This window comes from Martes martes (genome assembly GCF_963455335.1).
Source record: "Martes martes genome assembly, chromosome: 11".
Lineage (NCBI taxonomy): Eukaryota > Metazoa > Chordata > Mammalia > Carnivora > Mustelidae > Martes > Martes martes.
The window spans coordinates 62,666,709-62,686,736 of NC_137899.1; the positions used below are offsets into that span (position 1 = coordinate 62,666,709).

The 20,028-nt window shown below is 40.1% G+C and overlaps 1 protein-coding gene across 2 annotated transcripts; it reads right to left on the minus strand.

The window, feature by feature from the left end:
- Nucleotides 1–9,381: 9,381 nt before the first annotated feature.
- GGCT (gamma-glutamylcyclotransferase) lies at nt 9,382–19,716 on the minus strand. 2 transcript variants are annotated; one of them, XM_080818318.1, is made up of 4 exons: nt 19,475–19,716; nt 15,132–15,277; nt 13,729–13,864; nt 9,382–11,347 (listed from the first exon to the last, which is right to left on the minus strand). In XM_080818318.1, the coding sequence occupies exons 1-4, from the start codon at nt 19,613–19,615 to the stop codon at nt 11,204–11,206; spliced, it is 567 nt and encodes a 188-aa protein (XP_080674444.1). In that variant the 5' UTR covers nt 19,616–19,716; the 3' UTR covers nt 9,382–11,203. The 2 variants fall into 2 exon arrangements, with proteins under 2 accessions (XP_080674444.1, XP_080674445.1); XM_080818319.1 differs by lacking the exon at nt 13,729–13,864 and having other exon boundaries at nt 10,526–11,347; nt 19,475–19,684.
- Between the last annotated feature and the right edge of the window lie 312 nt (nt 19,717–20,028).

Sequence of the window (20,028 nt, forward strand, 5' to 3'; positions counted from 1 at the left end):
CTCTTCTACTCCCCCTGCTTGTGTTCCCTCTCTCACTGTCTCTCTTTCTGTCAAATAAATAAATAAAATCTTTTTTTTTTTTTAAAGAAAAGAGATGCTCAAGTTCTGGGAAGACAGGGCTAGTGGGGTCCTAAACTCACCTTGTCTCATGGGCACACCTAGATAACAGCCACATCAGTGTATCTAACCCAGAAAATGACCTGAAGACTGGCAAAACAGACATTCCACAGTTGATCAGAGAGGAGGATACATCAGAAAGGGCAGGAAGGGCAGAGATGGGGTTGGGAACCAAACTCCTAAGGAGACTAACCACAAACAGGAGGGACACCACAAGCATGAAGAAGGGAAAGAAGGAAAGAAGCACAAAAGAAGGGAGAAGGAGGCCCACATCAGGCACCCTAGACATGAGCAATCTGCCCTGGGAAGATGGCTTCCCATAACATTTGGCTTTGAAAACCAGTGGTGCTTATAACTTCATGAATTTTCCTAACCAGCGGTGCTTAACTCCACATACTTTAAAAATCAACAGCCTGGCGAGTGATAGAAAATGGAGTCCCCACTCTTAAAGAGACAGTATAACAAGGAACCCCACTGAGACACAGCATAGAAGCAGTAGTTTGAGAAGCGCCTAGGGTATGGGTGAAGGAGGTTGATTTACTAATCCTGGGATGTGTGCTGGAGGGGCAGGGATCTTCAGGAGACTTCTCTAAGAACCAAAGATCTGGCAGGAGCCATTTTCTCTCCCCCTCAACCACCCCAGGCTAGCTAGCCAGACACGTGCAGGAAACGGCACCAGCACTCTCCACCTACTTGCTAACATCATATGACCCATCCCCACATTCTCCTGCAGATCTGCCCTGTTCAACCCACCTCCCCTAGGAAGGAATGCTTCCAAAGGCGCTCCTGCCAGTGGCTCAACCTGCAAGCAGCCCCTGCAAGACCACTGGCACTCCAAAATAAATCCTGCCCTAGGGAGAAGGAAAGATAACACAGCCCCAGTGGCCCAACCTTTTAAGTGGCAGTGCAGAGAGAGTGCCCTGCTGATCAGTGCATCTGCAGCCCCAGCAGGCATCTCCTGATGTCAGGCCCGGTGTCAGGCCTACCCACCAGCAAAAGCCCCTCAGGGGATGAGGAAAGAAGAGCACCTTCCAAGTTAGTGTTATTGTAGCCCCAGCAAATGGGCTGAAGACAGGCATCTGGTCTAACTGCTGACACCACCCAACTACAAGCCTACAACGGTCTCAGACTGGCCCTTTAACAGCACAGTGATCAAACCTGGCCCACAACAGACCAAGTGAGCCACCTTGTTGCACTGAAGGCAAACAAGACTCAGCACATGAAATCCACATCGGAGACACCCTGAAGCACCTGGTTCTGGTAAAGAGGGGACTTGTGTTATAGGGCACTGTGGGAACACTTCTTCATAAGGTCACTACTTTCAAGATCAGGAAATGTAACTGCCTTTCCTAATATGTAGAAACAGACACAGAGAGTTACATAAATGAAGACACAGAAGAATATGTCCCAAAGGAAAGAACAAGACAAAACCAAAGCAAAAGAGCAAATGAAATGGAGATAAGCAGTATGCCTGATTAACAATGCAAAGTAACAGTCATAAGAACTTACTGGCCTTGAGAACAAAGTGGAGGATGTCAATGAGATCCACAATGAAGAGATTAAAAATATTAAAAAGAGCCAACTGGAGATGAAGAACTCAATAACTGAAAGTAAAAATACACTAGAGGGAATCAATAGTAGATTAGAATGGATCAGCAGCTGGGAGGACAGAGTAATGGAAAATAACCAAGCTGACTAGCAAAAAGAAAAAGAATAATAAAAAATGAGACCAGGTTAAGGGAACCCAGGGACATCATCAAGTGTAATAACACTCACATTGTAGGCGTCCCAGTAGAGAAGAGAGAGTAAAGGGGGCAGAAAATTTGTTTGAAGAAATAATAGCTAAAATTTTCCCTTAAAAAAACAACCCTAGGAGGTCCATACCAAGACATGTAATAATGACAAAGAAAAAAAGTAGTGATTAAGAGAGAATTAAAAAAAAACAGCAAGAAAAAAGAAAACAGTCACATACAAGGGAAGCACCATAAGGTTATCAGCTGATTTTTCTGCAGGAACTTTGCAGGCCACAAGGGAGTGGAATGATATACTCAAAGTGCTAAAAGAAAAAAAAAAAAAAAACCCTGCAATGAAGAATAGTCCACCTATCAAGGCTATCATTCAGAATAGAAGGAGAGATAGTTTTCCAAACAAACAAAAGTTAAAGGAATTCATCACCACTAAACCAGCCCTACAACAAACATTAAATGGATTTTTAAAAAACTTTTAAAAAAGTAATCTCTATACCCAACATGGGGCTTGAACTCACTACCCCAAGATCAAGAGTTGCATGTTCTACTGACTGAGTCAGCAAGGTGCCCCTAAATGGAATTCTTTGAGTGGAAAGAAAAGGCCATAATCAGGAATAAGAAAATTATGAAAGGGCAAAATTTCAGAGGTAACTGTGAACATAATAAATGTAGTAGATTAATCACTTATACAACCAGCACAGAGGTAAAAGGACAAAATCAGTAAAATCAATTATATCTATGAAAATTAGTCAAGGGATTCACAAAATAAAAGCATATCAAGTATGATTTCACATATACAAAATGTGGGTGATGGCAGTGAAAATTTAATGCTTTTAGAATAGGTTTGAACTTAAGTGACCATCAATTTAATATCGATTGCTATATACATAAGGTGTTATATATGTATTGTGATGGTAACCACAAATCAAAAACCTGCAAAAGATACACAAAAAATAAAGAGAAAGGAATCCAAGCACATCACTAAAGAAAGCCATCAAACCACAAGGAAATAGAACAAGAGAAGAAAGGAACAGAGAACTATGAAAACAACCCTAAAACAAGTAACAAAATGGCAACAAGTACACACCCATCAATAATTATTCTGAATGTAAATGGATTAAATGCTCCAATCAAAAGACATAGGGTAATGGAATGGATAAAAAAGCAAGGACCATCTATATGCTGCCTACAAGAGACTCACTTCAGACCTAAAGATTGAAAATGAAGGGATGGAGAAATATTTATCATGCAATGGGTATGAAAACAGCAGAATACACGTGCTTTTTAAGTGTAGGTGGAACATTTTCCAGAATAGATCATTTTTTAGTTTATTTTATTTTTTAAAAGATTTTATTTATTTCTTTGACAGAGAGAGAGAGAGACCACAAGTAGGCAGAGAGGCAGGCAGAGAGAGAGGGGGAAGCAGGCTTCCTGCAGAGCAGAGAGCCTGATGTGATGCAGGGACTTAATCCCAGGACCCTGAGATCATAAACTGAACCAAAAGCTCAGACACCATTTGTTGAAGAGACTTGTCTTTTTCCAATTGGATATCTTTTTCTGCTTCATCAAAGATTAATTGACCATATAATTGTGGGTTTATTTCTGGGTTTACTATTCTGTTTCTTGGATCTATGTGTTTATTTTTGTGCCAGTACCATATTGTTTTGATTACTACCACTTTGTAATATAACTTGAAGTCTGGAATTATGATGCCTCCAGCTTTGGCTTTCCTTTTCAAGATTGCTTTGGCTGTTCAGGGTCTTTTGTGGTTCCATACAAATTTTAGGATTGATTATTCTATTTTTGTGAAGAATGCTATTGACATATATTTTTAAGATTTATTTATTTTAGAAAGAGAAAGAGAGGGCATGATCAGGGGAAGGGGCAAAGGGAGAGAGAGAATCCTCAAACCAATTCTCTGCTAAGTGTGGAGCCTAATGCAGGGCTCAATTCCACTTAACCAATGGAGTCACCCAGGTGCCTCAAAATGCTGTTGATATTTTTATAGGGATTGCATTCAATGTGTATATTCATTTGGGTAGTATAGACATTTTAACAATACTTGTTCTTCCAGTCCATGAGCATGGAATGTCTTTCCATTTTTTGAGGTCATCTTCAATTTCTTTCATCAAAAGTTTTCTAGTTTTCAGAGTACAGTTCTTTCACCTCTTCAGTTAGGTTTATTCTTAGGTATTTTAACATTTTTGGTGCAATTTTAAATGGGATTGTTTTCTTAATTTCACTTTCTGCTGCTTCATTATCAGTGTATAGAAATGTAACAGATTTCTGTATACCTATTTTTTATCCTGCAACTACTGAATTCACTTATCAGTTCAAGTAGTATTTTTGCTGGAGTCTTTGGAGTTTTACATATATCATGCCATCTATAAATAGTGAAAGTTTTACTTCTTCCTCACCAATTTTGATCCCTCTTATTTATTTTTCTTGTCTGATTGTTGTGGCTTAGACTTCTATTACTAAGTTGAATTAAAGTGGTGAGACCGGACATCCTTGTCTTGTTTCTGATCTTAGAGGAAAAGCGATAGAAAAAAAAAGCACGAGGACACTTATGTGGCTCAGTGGGTTAAGCCTCTGCCTTTGGCTCAGGTCATGATCTCAGGGTCCTGGGATCAAGTCCCACATCAGGCTCTCTGCTCAGCGGGGAGCCTACTTCCACCTCTCTCTCTGCCTACTTATGATCTCTGTCGAATAAATAAATAAAATCTTAAAAAAAAAAAAAGAAAGCACGATACCTTATTTTTGCAGATTCCCAGGAATTTTCTGCATGGACAATCATGTCATCTGTAAATAGAGACTGATTCATTTATTCCATTCCAATCTATAAGCTTTCATTTTTTTTTTTTTCCTTATTGCACTGGCCAGAACTTCTAGCACCATCTTGAATAACAATGATAAGAGCAGATATCCTTACCTTCTTCCTGGTTTTAGGGGGAAAGCGTTTAGTCTTTTACAATTAAGTATAATGTTAGCTATAAGTATTTTATAGATGCTCTTTATCATATTGTTGAAGTTCCCCTCTGTTCCTATTTTTCTGATAATTTTTTAAAAGATTTATTTATTTGTTTCAGAGAGAGAGAGAGAGCATGCACATGTGCAAGTGGGAGGAGTGGCAGAGGGATAGAATCTCCAAGCAGACTCCCTGCTGAGCAGAAAGCCCAAATGGGGGGTTCCATTATACAACCCATGAGATTATGACTTGAGCTGAAACCAAGAGTCAGATGTTTAACTGACTGAGCCACCCAGGGGCCCTGAGAATTTTTTTTTTTTTTTTTTTTTTTAAATCATGAACGGGTGTTGAATTGTGCCAAATGCTTTTTTCTGCAACAACTGACATGATCATGTGACTACTTTTTTGCTTGTTAATACAGTGGATTACTTTGATTTTCAAATATCAAGTCAGACTTACATCTCTGGAATAAAACTTTCTTTGGTCATGATGTATGATTCTTTTTATGTAGTGCTGAATTCTAATTATGAGTATTTAGTTTATAACGTTTAATCTATATTCATGAGGGATATTGTCTGTAGGTATATTTTTGTTTGCTTTTTCTCCTATTGTCTTTGGTTTTTGTACCAGGGTAATACTAGCTTCATAAAATGAATTGGTAAGGGTTACCAAAATGCCCCTCCATCTCTGATACTTTGCTTTGCTTTGAAATTTACTTTATCTGGTATTAATATAGCCACTCATTCTTTCCCTTAATTAACATTTGCAGCATATAGATTTCTCCATCCCTTTACTTTCAAACTGCTTATATTGTTTTAGTTGAAGTGAGTTTCTTGTAGACAGCATAAAGTTGGATCATATTATTTAAAAAAGATTTTTTTTAAAGATTTGTTTATTTTGAGAGAGAGAGAGAGGGAGTGTTCAAGCGGGGAGGGACAGAGGGAAGGTTTTAAGCGGACTCCATGCTGAGTGTGGAGCTTGACACAAGCCTCAATCTCGGGATCCTGAGATCATGACCAAGAGTCGGATGCTTAACTGACTGTTCCACTCAGGCACCCTGAGTGGATGCCTGATCAATATGATCCAGTAAGGTTGGATCATATTCTTAATCCACTCTGCCAATTTCTGTTTTTAATTGGTCTATTGAGAAATTTACATTGAGTGTAATTATTGATATGTTAAGGTTTAAGTGTGCCATGTTATTTTTTGTTTTGCCTGGTTTTCATTTCTCTGTTTTTTAAAATGAGTTTCTATAGGTTACTTGAACATTTTTTTGAATTCCATTTTTATTTATCTGTAGTGGGTTTGTTTTTTAGAAGTGGGGAGGGGTAGAGGAAGAGAGAGTTGTTTTTTTTTTTTAAGGTTTAACTGATTTTAATAACCTGGTGATGATGGGCAGCAAAGACAGAATCACGTACTGCTGTGCTAATGTACATTTGTATATTTATCATTTGTATCATCTTGAAAATTCTGCAGTTTCTCTAAATGTGTGTACCTAAAATATATGTATATTTCTATAATTGTAACTTCTTTTTTTTAGAGTGTTAGTATTTATTTATTTATTTTTTTTTTTTTTTTTTTTTTAAAGATTTTTATTTATTTATTTATTTGACAGAGAGATCACAAGTAGACAGAGAGGCAGACAGAGAGAGAGAGGGAAGCAGGCTCCCCGCTGAGCAGAGAGCCCGATGCGGGACTCGATCCCAGGACCCTGAGATCATGACCTGAGCCGAAGGCAGCGGCTTAACCCACTGAGCCACCCAGGCGCCCCGAGTGTTAGTATTTATTTTTATTTTTTTATTATGTTGTTAGTCACCATATAGTACATCATTAGTTTTTGATGTAGCATTCCATGACTCATTGTGTATAACACCCAGTGCTCCATGCAATATGTGCCTCCTTAATACCTATCACAGGGCTCACCCATCTACCTAGCATGGAGCCCAAAGTGGGTCTTGATCTCACAATCCTGAGATCATGCATGACCTGAGCTGAAATCAAGAGTTGGGTGCTTAACTGACTGAGCCACCCAGGCACCCCTCTATAGTTTTTTTAAGTGTATTTGTTCATATAACTTTCTTAAGCTGTTTCTTTAGCTATTACAATATATACATATAATTTTTCAGTCTATTGGTGTCATCATTTTTACCAATCCTTTTATAATTAAATATTACTTCTATATATATTTAGAAACACAATGTTACAATTTTTGCTTCAACCATTATTTCAGAAATTCAGGAGAAGAGTCTATTGTATTTACCCATGTATTTGCTTACCACGTTACTCTTTCCTTTCTGATGTTCCAGTTCCTTTATTTCTTCCTTTCTGTCTAGAAAACTTTCTTCAGCCATTCCTTTAGGGAACGTCTGCTAGCAACAAATTTTTCTAGTTTTCCTTCATCTGAGAATGTCTTGATTTTCCCCTTTAGTCTCACAGGATATTTTCACTGGAGTCTGATTTGAGAGTTTTCTTTCAACACTTGAAAAATGTGCCACTTTCTTTCGGCTTTCATGGTTTCTGATGAGAAATCTGGTGTCATTTGAATTGTTTCTCCCGCAATCACGTGAAATGCCATCTCTCATTCGCTACTCTCAAGAGCTTTTGTCGTTGGATTTTACAAGTTTGACTATAAAGTGTCTGGTGTGGATTTCTTTGGCTTGTTTGGGGTTCACTCAGCTCCTCCTCCTAACATTAACCACAGCTTACTAGGCAAGAGCTGTATACCAGGCACTGTGCTGGGCATTTTATATACCCTATTGCTAATTCCACCCACAAACCTGGGAGTTAGGTGTGTTAGGTTAAACCACATGAAACTGTCATGGCTTCACTCCACTTCTTGAATCTACAGGTTTGTCTTTTGCCAAATTTAGAACATATAAACCATTATTTCATTGGGTAAATTTTCAGCCTGCCCTTTCTCCCGCCCCCCCTTTTTCTCTTGTTCTTCTTTCCTTCTGAGAGTCCCATGACACAAATGCAAGATCTTCTATTATAGCCCCACAGGTCCTTGAGGCTGTTCATTTTTTTTTTTTTTCAGTCTGTTTTTTCTTGGCTAGCTAGAACAATTTCTATTATTCTTTCTTCCAGTTCACTGCTTCTTTCTTCTAACATAATCTAATTATTTTGGCATCTACTGATGATCTTTTCTCATTTGAGATCTTCCTGGATCTTGGAATTAAGTGATTTTCAATTAAAATCTGGACATTCTGGAAATTACAAGCCTCTGGATCTTACTGAAATCTACTTTAGCTTCACCTGAAACCACTCCAGCAGAAGGTAGCAAGGGTCATTGCCTTAATATTACTAAATGGGATAGAAGTTCAGGTTTCCACTCAGCTACTGCCAAGGAACTTGGGTGGAGGTGGGAGTTCCAACAACCCCCTCTCCCCCCAGAAAGCCTCCACTGGTACTTTCCCCATTCCTAGGAGGAGTAGGAAAGTCTTAGCACTGCCCACTATATGGTGTCCACTGATATAACAGGGAAGGGTGGCATTTTTACCACTGGGTGGTGATACAAGTTTGACTTATGACTTGACCTCTGACACCACCCCAGCAGAGGGGGAGGCACCTTGTTAATGACTGATGGGCAGTTTAAACCAGGGTCCTTGCATGGTTTCCACTGACACTATGGGGAGCAGGGGAGAGACAGGGCCGATTACTGCTGGGTGGCTCCTTACTCAGCCTATTCTGACACTGCACTGACAGTTGTGGTAGGGGACAGTGTTAGGATGCCCTGCTACAGCCTGGTGAGAATGGAAGTCTAGGCTCCCCTCTTGACCTTTCCTAGCATGGGTAGATGTAGGGGCTGGGGGGAGGTCCATAATTTTTCTTTGTGGTGTTTGGGTGGAGAACACTTATTCTCTGTAAGTTTTGTCTTGCTAGAGTGTCCATTTCCTAGTCCTTTTACTACAGAGTAGGTTTTCCTTGTCTGTGCTCATTGGTGCTTTCAGATTGCTGGCTTTCTCAGCTACAAGTCTGAGATGTAGGAGGCAAGAGAAAACCCAGGGAATTCAGTACCATGTTGTGTCTTGTCCCCGGCTAGTCTGCTTTTTCTCCCTTTTCAGAGTCTTGTTTTATACATAATGTTCAGGGATTTTAGTTGTAGTTAACAGAAGGAATAAGAGTAGGCCTACTCCATCTTTCCAGAAGTCAAAGTCTCCATATATACTTACTGAATACTGTTTTTGATCATTTCAGTATCTCAAAACCTTGGGTTTTTTTTTTTTTTTCTGTTATGATGTACCATTTTCCTTATTATTAGCTTTTGAATTTTCAGGTAGACATTCTGAAGACCTAAATTAGGATTGCTTTCTTCAGAGAGAATTTGCATTTGCCTCTGCTGGAAGTTACAAGGCTTACTAGAGACCTTTTTGGTTCTGTTCAAGGGTCCGTTTCATACAGAATTTTCAGGTTGTCTTCCTGTCCTGCAGTGGGATTGCTCAAGGGTGAGTAGTCAAATTCCAGGGCTATTATTGGCATGTGTTCCCAAAGATGTAGGTGTCACTTGTTTACCAGTGCTGGGAAATTTATCTTTTTCTTTTTGTGGGAAAGGGACTTGTATATCTTGAAGATTTTCCTTATTTTCTTGCAAGCCCAGAAATGCTTTTCATAAAATTGTTACAGTTTATCCAGTTGGTGGTATTGTGGTTATAGGGCTAAAATCCCTAGTAGAAATGCAAATTCCCTGCATATGACATTTGGTAGTACTACCTTGAACACGACTAGAGAAACAGTATTCCTCATGACTACCAGATTTTCATTAAAAGGCCAGACATGAAGGTTTTACTGTTAGCGTTTTAAATTCCTTAATGAAAGTTGTCATTTTAGGTGGGTGAGATAGATTATGAGAATATTCTATTTTTAAACTGAGCTTTGCTCACTATCTTACCGTAACTGAGTTCTGGGTACTGACAAATTGGTCTTCTTGGGAGGAGTTAGTAACTGGAGAAAACTAGGATATTAGAGGGTGTACCTCAGAACAGTAAGGCGTAACAGCTATAAAACATGATCTAACCTGAAGTCTATGGTTCAGTCTCACTTCAACAGCTGTAGCTGAAAAGTTCTTTGGTTATTTTTCCCAAGAGAACAAACCAAATCTTTATGTTTCAGTAGCTAGCACACTTCATTCCAATAACCTGTTTCTAAAATCCAGTTTTCTCTCTGCATTCTCACTGCATTCCAGAGATCTGATTTTTTGATAACTGGTGCTGTTTTAGTCTTGACTCTTCTTTCCTCCATTTGTTCAGGAAATAAATTTAAGAAGCCAAGAGTCAAACTGGAGCTTCCATAAAACATTTTCCCCTCATCATCATAACTCTTCTATTTTAAGATCCTTTAAGATGGCTCTGTAGAAACTCAAATCTTCAATAAGAACATTGGTGACTTCTAATACTTATTATGTGCCAGGCTCTGTTCTAAGCTTATTACATGTATTTACTCCTCAAAATAATCCCAAGACATAGGTGTTTCAACTGCCCTCACTCTATAGATGAGCAAACTGAGGCACAAACTCAGGAAACCCAAGGTCTCTCAGCTAGTATGCGGTAGAACTGACAACTGATCCAAGGCTGTCTGGTTCCAGCATCGGTGCAAGAATCCTCTAGTACGGACTGTGTAGTCAACACCAGACTCAGATAGGAGTCTCTTAAGAAAGTGATATACAGTACTTTAGTAGGGAATACAGGTTAAACCACAAACACATTTATTTCTCTAAGAACAGTATGCCATTTTTAAATTTAAAAAAATTATCAACTGTCTCTGCAGTTTGCTTGCTCTTACGCTGATTAAAAAAAATCCCAGAGCAGAGCAACTCACCAGCATGATCATTAAGTTGCAAATCTCTCCTTTGTCACAGAACAAGAATACACTCCACTCCTGAAAATAACTTTAAGTGTCCACGGAAGGAGTGTCCTCATCCATTTGTCATGCATTCTAATGCCTGATGGCCTCCTTTTCAATTATCTTTTCTTTTTAATTAAGATTTGATATATTTATTTGACAGAGAGAGAGAGAGCGAGAGTGTGCACAAGTAGGCAGAGCAGCAGGCAGAGGGAGAAGCAGGCTTTCCGTTGAGCAGGAAGCCCAATGTTGGGCTCCATCCCAGGACCCTGGGATCATGACCTGAGCAGAAGATAGACGCTTAACTGAGCCACCTAGGCACCCCTCAATTATCTAATTTTTAATCCAGTTTCTTTTTAGTCTGAAAACAAGGAGTCACCTAAGTAAGATATCCCTTCAGAGCACTGTTGAAAATATATTAAATATAGAGATACCTCAGATCTCTTTTCTAAATGTTAAAAATATATTAGCACATACAGAGAGTATCTGTATTTTCTATTATAATTTATATTTCTGTCTAAAATATTATGTCCTAATGAGCTTTTGTTTCTCCCTTTTTGATAATGTCTTCAATTTCTTCTGAGACTTCTCCTTTGTAGTCATTTGGTTCTATTGCATTTAACTTCTTCTGATACTCCAGTGGCAAACCATTTTCTTTTGCACCCAGGCAAATGACCTAAAAGTGGTTAAAATAAACAAAAAACACCTTTTAATTAGGAACATAATTAATATACCACAATTTTATGTGCAGTATCAAAGCATGAAATGTTAGCTTTCAGATAACTCTAGAATAAACAATTATAGAACAAAATAGAGACAGCCATTCCTCTCATGGTGAGCATGAACGTGCAGAGTTTTCAAATCCACATGATACATTCTCATGGAGTATCAATTTTACTCAATAATATGGTTTAAAATATTTTTAAAAATTGAAGTATAATTAACATAGTGTTATATTAGTTTTAGGTGTGCAATATAATGATTTAACAATTCTTTACATTACTCAGTGTTCATCATGGTAAGTGTGGTCTTAATCCCCTTCACCTATTTCATCCCTCCCACTCACCTTCCCTCTGATAACCACCAGTTTTTCTCTGTATTTAAGAGTCAAGTATTTTTTTGTCTGTTCATTTATTTTTGTCTGTTCATTATTCCACATACAAATGAAATCATATGATATTTGCCTTTCTGATTTATTTCACTTACTATGATACCTTCTAGGTCCATCCATGTTGCTGTCAATAGCAAGATCTCATTCTCTTTTTATGGCTGAATAATATTCCATTGTATGTATGTATGTGTATATAAATACCCACACACCATATCTTATTTAGCCATAACTATGGATGGACACTTAGGCTGCTTCCATATCTTAGCTGTTGTATATAATGCTGCAGTAAACATAGGGGTGCATACACCTTTTCAAATTAATGTGTTCATTTTCTTTGGGTAAATACCCAGTAGTGTGATTACTGCATCATAGGGTAGCTCTATTTTTAATTTTTTGAGGCTCCTCCACACTGTTTTTCACAGTGCCTGCACCAGCTTGCATTCCCACCGGCATCACATCAGGGTTCCTTTTTCTCCACATCCTTGCTAACATTTGTTATTTCTTGTGTTTTTTATTCTAGTCATTCTAATTTAAAATTTTTTATAGTAAGACAAAAACTTATTGTAGAGAACTGGCATGATCTAGTAAGAAAAAACACCATTCTTTTAAAAAAAAAAGTAAAGTTTATAGGGAGAAGTTTTAGTTTAACCTGGGAGTTTACTCTACCTCTGATGGGAAATGAGGTAATACATGGCAGCTGTGCTCAGTGGTGCTTCCCAGACCCATACTAGGCTAACTCCTCTAGGTTCCATACTAGAAAAATTCCAAATTTGGCCCAGGAACTGGGTCATCCACTCCATGTGCCATGTCCTGATTAGGCCTTCCAAAGTACCTAAATTTGGATTTCTAAAAAGGGATGTTGGGGTTTCTATCCCACATCTTTTTCCTATGCTTGTGGGAGTGGTATCTCTGACTTTGAAAGACAGCATGACTCTTTTCCCTCTATCTAGGGATGGAAAACATTTCAGCAATAGGTAATATATTTTTCCCCCATAAAAATGAATTTGGTGTTATGAAATACTGTCTTGTGGAGAAAAAATGATTACAAAAGCCTATGTATAGAATAAATCCACGAAGATGCAACATGGGGGGCTTGGGGGGTAGGAAAAGAATAAATGAAACAAGATGGGATCGGGAGGGAGACAAACCATAAGTGACTCTTAATCTCACAAAACAAACTGAGGGTTGCTGGGGGGAGGGGGGTCGGGAGAGGGGAATGGGGTTATGGACATTGGGGAGGGTATGTGCTATGGTGAGTGCTATGAAGTGTGTAAACCTGGCGATTCACAGACCTGTACCCCTGGGGATAAAAATACATTATATGTTTATAAAAAAAAAAGAATAAATCCACTAAAAATGCATGCATACATGTTATTTTCTACTTGAGGAAAGAAAACACATATCTAGAATTATGGCTCAAATAGATTTCCAGAGTCTTTTTTTTTTTTTTAAGATTTTATTTATTTATTTCACAAACAGAGATCATGAATAGGCAGAGAGACAGGCAGAGAGGGCAGCGGGGGCGGGGGGAGGGGCGGTGCGGCGCGGGGGGAGCAGGTTCTCCACTGAGCAGAGAGCCCGATGCGGGGCTTGATCCCAGGACTCTGGGATCATGACCTGAGCTGAAGACAGAGGCTTTAACCCACTGAGCCACCCAGGCGCCCGATTTCCAGAGTCTTTTTAAATAAATCTGCTTTAGGAACATGGGTCTATCATTACAAATAAATCTGAACATTTCTCAATTTGCGTGTTAGTAAATAACTATCATATTTGCATTAAAAACACTTTGATTAAAGTAAAGTGTTCAAGGGGTAGGGCAGGCAAAAAAGACTGAAGTGTTCATGTAGAATTTAATGCACACTAAGCCTTTTTAAAACAAGATAGTTTTTAGTTTAGCTCAGTGAAAATTAAAAAGGAACCACCAATAGTCTTTGTAAGTTGCTTACCTTTTTATACTGGGGAGATGGGGGAGCACTCTCATAATTTTTCATCTGATAACTTCGACAGGTTATTCCTTTTCCTTCTTGAGTATAAACATTAACTTCTATTGGGATGTATGTTCCACTTTCAACCCCTTCTTGCCTGAAACCAGAACAGCCAAATTTTAACCATATTTGACTTAGCCAAGTTAGTTTACTGGGCTAAAAAATTTAACAATATATGGATGTACTTGCTCCCTATGTATTTTGGGATATGGTAGAACATATTATAAATACTACCATGTCAAAAGTAAACTTAGCATTTCATTTGGAAAGCCTCAGATTTAGTATTCCTTGTATACTTCTAATAGACCTCAGTATTTATCCTATTTAAACCCATGCTTGAATATAGTTATTTCAATCTTTGTACCCCTCAACATTGCTCTCTAGGCTACAAAAAAAATGACTATGTATTCTGACAACAAGAGACTATCCATCCGGAGATAAGTAGAGAGAATGGCTCACTCTCATTCACCAGGGACATATCAGATAATATGTTCTTCTCAAGCCCTATTCTTTTCTGCCAACTTCCTTGTATACATGCTCTGCCACACAGATCTTAAGAGTTCTGTTTTAAAAAGTATCAAGACATTTCTAACATGTTGTCAAAGTTTTTACAAATTATTAGTTTTTCAACTGCTGCCTTAAAGAATTATTTTTTTAAAAACTGACTCTAATAAAAACTGAACTGCTTTTGAAACCAACAGAAAGATGCAACAATTACAAACATCTTCATGCCTTTTCACAATATGAAACTACAAAGATTTTTTTTTTAATAAAAAAATAACAAAAATAAAGACTCCGTTTTCTTACAGGAGAGATTATAGGGGCACCTGGGTGGCTCAATTGTTAAGCACCTGCCTTTGGCTCAGGTCATGATCCCAGGGTTCTGGGCTCGAGCCCCCGCGTTGGGCTCCCTGCTCAGTGGGAAGCCTGCTTCTCCATCTCTCACTCCCCTGCTTGTATTTCCTTTCACTGTCTCTCCCTCTCTGTCAAATAAATAAATCTTAAAAAAAAAAAAGAAAGAACAAAAAGGAGAGATTATAAACATCCCCCAAATCTCAACTGGAATATATGACCCTTCTAGTTTTGTTTTTGTGTTTTTTTTTTTTTTAAATATAGGCTCTATGCCCAGTGTGGGGCTTGAACTCACAACCTTGAGATCAAGAGTTGCATGCTCTACAGACTGAGCCAGTCAGGCACCCGTAGGTTTTTTTCCCCCTCAGTATATGCACATTATACCTTTCATGTTAACTCTGAAGTATAAAGAATGTAGTATATGGTCTTGAAAGACGTATATATACACATCTTTGCATATGATCCACTTTCTGAATCAGTTATTGTTTAATTTATAATTAGAAGCCACCTACTTATCCAGAGAACTCAAATTGCTTTTGTTCATTTTCCATACTACTCCCCATACTTCATCGCCAGGACTTTGAAAAATGGTGGCTATACCTCCATGCCAAGTTTCACTTGTTTTGCCTTGGGAATTGCCAAAGTCAAGCTTATAATCCTACAAAGGAAACCAAAATGATACGATCAATATCTACTTGAACCAAAATTTCCCTCTTCAAAATAAAAAAATTTACCTTGAACTCCATGTAGTTAAGACATAAACTTTGAATTCCTTCTCTGAATAAGAAGCTGTAAAAAATACAAAGATAAACAACGACCCAGATCTCAAGGACTATATTCTTTCATATTTTAAAAAATGAAATGTATATTGAATATATAATATGCATCCATAAACAAGATTTACAAAAGCCCGTAATCCCAATGCCTTAATGTAAGTATTTTCATTTTTAAAAATTGCTTCGCAGTCTACCTACTCACACAGATTTTAACTTAGAGGCAACCACAGTATATACACATAGTTGTTGAAGCTGGGTAGCTACATAGGGGTTATGACCTACCTTTTTTTTTTTTTTAAGATTTTATTTATTTTATTTGACAGAGAGTCAGTGAGAGAGGGAACACAAGCAGGGGGAGTGGGAGAGGGAAAAGCAGGCTTCCTGTTGAGCAGGGAGCCGGATGCCAGGCTCAATCCCAGGATCCTGGGATCATGACCTGAGCCCATAAGCCGCAGGCAGATTCTTAACGACTGAGCCACCCAGGCACTCCTAATCTACTTTTATGTATGTAGAGTATCCTACTAGCATATATTACCATGTTTGCCCTCAAGGAGCCACCATTTTTTTTTTTTTAAGATTTTATTTATTTGACAGAGATCACAAGTAGGCAGAGAGGCAGGCAGAGAGAGAGAGGAGGAAGCAGGCTCCCTGCTGAGCAGACAGCCCAGTGCAGGGCTCGATCCCAGGACAGCCAGGATCATGACTGAGCCAAAGGCAGAGGCTTTAACCCACTGAGCCACCCAGGCGCCCCAAGGAGCCACCATTTGAGGGTGATCTGTATACTTACTAACGTTAATCTAACATTCATGAATTATACTATTGTATCTATAATAAATATAAGAGCAGCTAACGCTAGTACATGACTAGGTTCTATAACTGCACTATGAGCTTTATATGGACTCTCATTTTTATCCTGTCAACAACTTTATTATACCCATTTAATAACAAGAAAAACTGTGGCTTATAAAGATTAAGCAACTTGCCTAAGGTCTCTCAATGAATAAATAACGGAGCCAGATTTCTAGCTTAGCTTCTTCCCTATAGAGATGGGTAATCAGAGGAGAGAATCCTGGGGAAGATTAAAAACCCTTACTTGGCTATTTGGTATAGAAAATTTCTTTCCATCTTTCCAGAGCTTAGTTTCCTTAATAATAAAATAAAAAAGGTTGGACTAGATACTAAATCTAAGGTTTATATTTTATCCCTGTCACCTTTATTTTCTTCAAATGTCAGACATTTCAGGAAAAAGGTTGGTCTGAGTGACCAGTATTTTCAATTGGTATACTATATACAGTATAGAATACTGTATATTCTAGGAGCATGTAGCCCTGGCAGGACATCATGAGAGCTGATAAAAAGTCACAACCACATGAGGTACTGGTTGTCTACTGCTAAATCCAACAGACAGTTTTCATTCCTCCTCCTGATCCACTTTTCACCTTCTTCTGACATAGTTAACCACCCTGTCTTGATCTGCCTCCTTCCTGACTTTCAGACTATTCCCTGATCTCAATTCCCTTTCTAACTCCTCCACCATACCTGGTGTTTAAATGGTAGAGTTTCTAAGGGCTTAGTTTAGGCCCCTTTTCTTGTTCATCAGCAATTTGCTCAAGACAATCTATCCCCTCCGATGACTTCAAATATCATCCAATATTTCAATCATCTTTTAATCCAACCCAGCTCTCTCTCCTAAACTTCAAAAGTGCTTAGAACAGGACCTACCACACAGTGAGTACTTAATAAATGCTCACTAATGTTTTTCTGCTCACTTGGATGTGTAACAAGCATCCGAACTCAGTATGTTTAAGCTGAGCTTGATTTTCCCTCCAAAACTGATTCTCCTCTTTTTACAAATATCACCATCATCCACCTTATTGCACCAAAAACCTTAGTCACCCCTGTTACCTCATCCTCCCTTCACAAGCAGTTACCAAAGCCTAACATTGTTATTTCCTAAATATCTCCCCAACCCATCTACCCTCCACTGCTACCACTCCATTTCAAGGTGCCATTATCTTTAGCATGGATTACTACAAAAGCTCCCCACATCCACTGTTGTCTTCCCTTCCAACCCATTTTCCATAGCAACCAGAATGAGCTTTCAAAGTTGTAAATCTAATTTTTCCTTTGCTTAAATTCTGCAATGGATCTTTTCATTGCTCTTTTTTGGCTTCTGTGGTCCTGTAGCATGCAGTCCTTCACTACCTCTTTAGTTGTCAAGCTATATCCTCCTCAACACTAAACTCCAGCCACAGCAGCTGGATGATCCAGCTTCTTTCCTGAGGTCATTTGTACATGCTGTTCCTTCTCTTTTCTTTGTCTCCCCCTGCCCAATCATTCAGGTCTCAGCTTAAAAGTCATTATTTTCAGGAAGAGCTTTACTAAGCTCTTAAGTCAGGACCCCAAATCATACATTCCCATAGTACTTTGTAGATCTCCTCTTTTTTAGGGGTAAAGACTTCACTTTTTTTTTTTTTTTAATATTTTATTTATTTACCTGACATAGAGAGAGAGAGTGTGAGCAAGCACAAGCAGGGGGAGTGGGAGAGGGAGAAGCAGGCCCCCCGCTGAGCAGGAAGCTTGATATGAGGCTCGATCCCAGGACCCTGGGATCATGACCTGGGCAGAAGACAGACAGTTAACAACAACCAAGCCACCCAGGCACCCCAAGACTTCACTTTTTTTTGGAGCAGTTTTAGGGTCACAGCAAAACTGAGAGGAAGGTACAACATGTCTCCTTTTTAAATTCACCATATCTGAAACTCAGTAATCATTTGCTTGATAGCTCTTCCACTTGTCCCAACTATACGCATCCTAACTTCTTTTCCACATTTGGGCAATTCCCTACCTTAGGAGTCTAGAAAGTGCTAGACCCCAACTCCATTTTTGAGGCTTCAAATGCCAGCAGTTGGTTCTCTCAGCTTTGCTTGCAGTCAGGGCATGGGCATGTGGCCAAGAGTTAGCCAACCAGGACACCCACCTGGGACTCCGAATTAGAAGCTAGTGCCCAAGGACAGCAGAAACTACACCCTGGAGGTGGTGGCTACATCCCGGTTTCAGGAACTGCAGGGGTGTACTGATAGTAGCAGGCAAGGTCCAGAGAAGGCAGGGTCAGTAATGCACAACTTAGTGTCCATATTTACCAAGTTCAGCAGTGATGCCCCAGTGGCCTCCTAGGCTGGTTCTGTCTGTGATATTGCCTCTGTTTATCAGTTCTGTGGTCATTCTGTGAGTCCTCTAACAGCCTTTCAACACATTCATTTCCTGCTTAAATCAGCCACTTTCTGTTGCTTGCAACTAAGAACCCTGATAAGGACAGCAGAGACCATGTCTGTCTAATTCAGCAATGTCAAAAGGTTTTCTACATCATTTTGGGGGCTGTCCCTCCTATAGACCTGGACAGGTCCTCAAGGCAGCCTACTTAAGTCTATCACTTCTGTACCTACATGGAAAAAAATCTACCAAAGTAATGAACGGATTGTACCGAAGAGCAATTATTTTTAAGTTTTTATTTATTTAAGTAATCTCTATACCCAAGGTGTGGCTCGAACTCTGGGCCTGAGACCAAGGGTCACAAGGTCCTCCGACCGAGCCAGCCAGGCGCCCCTGAAGAGCAATGACTTTTACCAAGACGGGTTATGGTTCATCCAGTCGTCTGACTTAACTGAGCTCGGCCCTTACTATAATTCCGACGCGGAGCCTTCAGGACCTCTCCCATCAGGAGCGAAAAACAGGTGAACAGAGTTTCAGACTCCAGCTGACAAGCCTTGCAGCGAAGGTGTGATAGGGAAGAGAGAGCAACGGACTCTCTTCTAAGTCGGTGGGCAAGAGTGGTGGCCAGATCTGGGCAGAACGAGTCTCCCGGGGAAAGTCAGCAGGGGGCTCAGGGCGGCCCAGGGGCGCATAGCTGCCGGGCGGGCTTGCCCAGGAGGGCAGAAGCCAGACAGAGAAGACAGCCCGACGTGCTCCTGTCAGCAAGAGGCGCATTCCCGGCCCCGAGAAAGCGACTTCTCGAAATCCTGTCCCCTGTCCGCAGGGTGGACCCGCCGCTGCAGGGGCCGCGCGCGGGCAGCACTGACCTGCAGGCGGGCCACGCAGCAGAACGCGGCCGACGGGTTTCGGAGGTGGATCCGCTCGGTCAGCAGATTGCTACCGTAGGCGAAGTACAGAAAACTCTCCTCTTCCTGGCCTCGGAGGTCCTCACAGCCCGAGTTCGCCATGTTCCACCCGACACCCGCGCGGCCCCGGGGTCGGCTGTACGACTCTGAGAAGACTGCGACTGTCCTAACTCCGGCGACTGACGAGCGGGTGTCTCTGGAGTTAGCGGAAAGGCGGGAAGCGTGGGCTGGGCGAGTCGGCTGCGACCACTCTTCTGATTGGCTGCCGGTCCCTGAGTCTCCCCTTATGATTGGCTAATCCCGCCACCTCCTCTTCGCTCTCCAATTAGGACTCTGAAATACTCAGTCGTGAGGCGACTGGGAGCCGATTCCTCATTGGACATGCTCCTGTTATCCCGCCCCCACGCTCAAGGCTCCGTATGATTGGCGGGTGGGCGGGCACTACGCATAGGAGGCGGGTCAAGACCAGTGGGTTCGTTTTGGGGGTTGCGCCGCGTGGGTCCTAAACAGGTTTT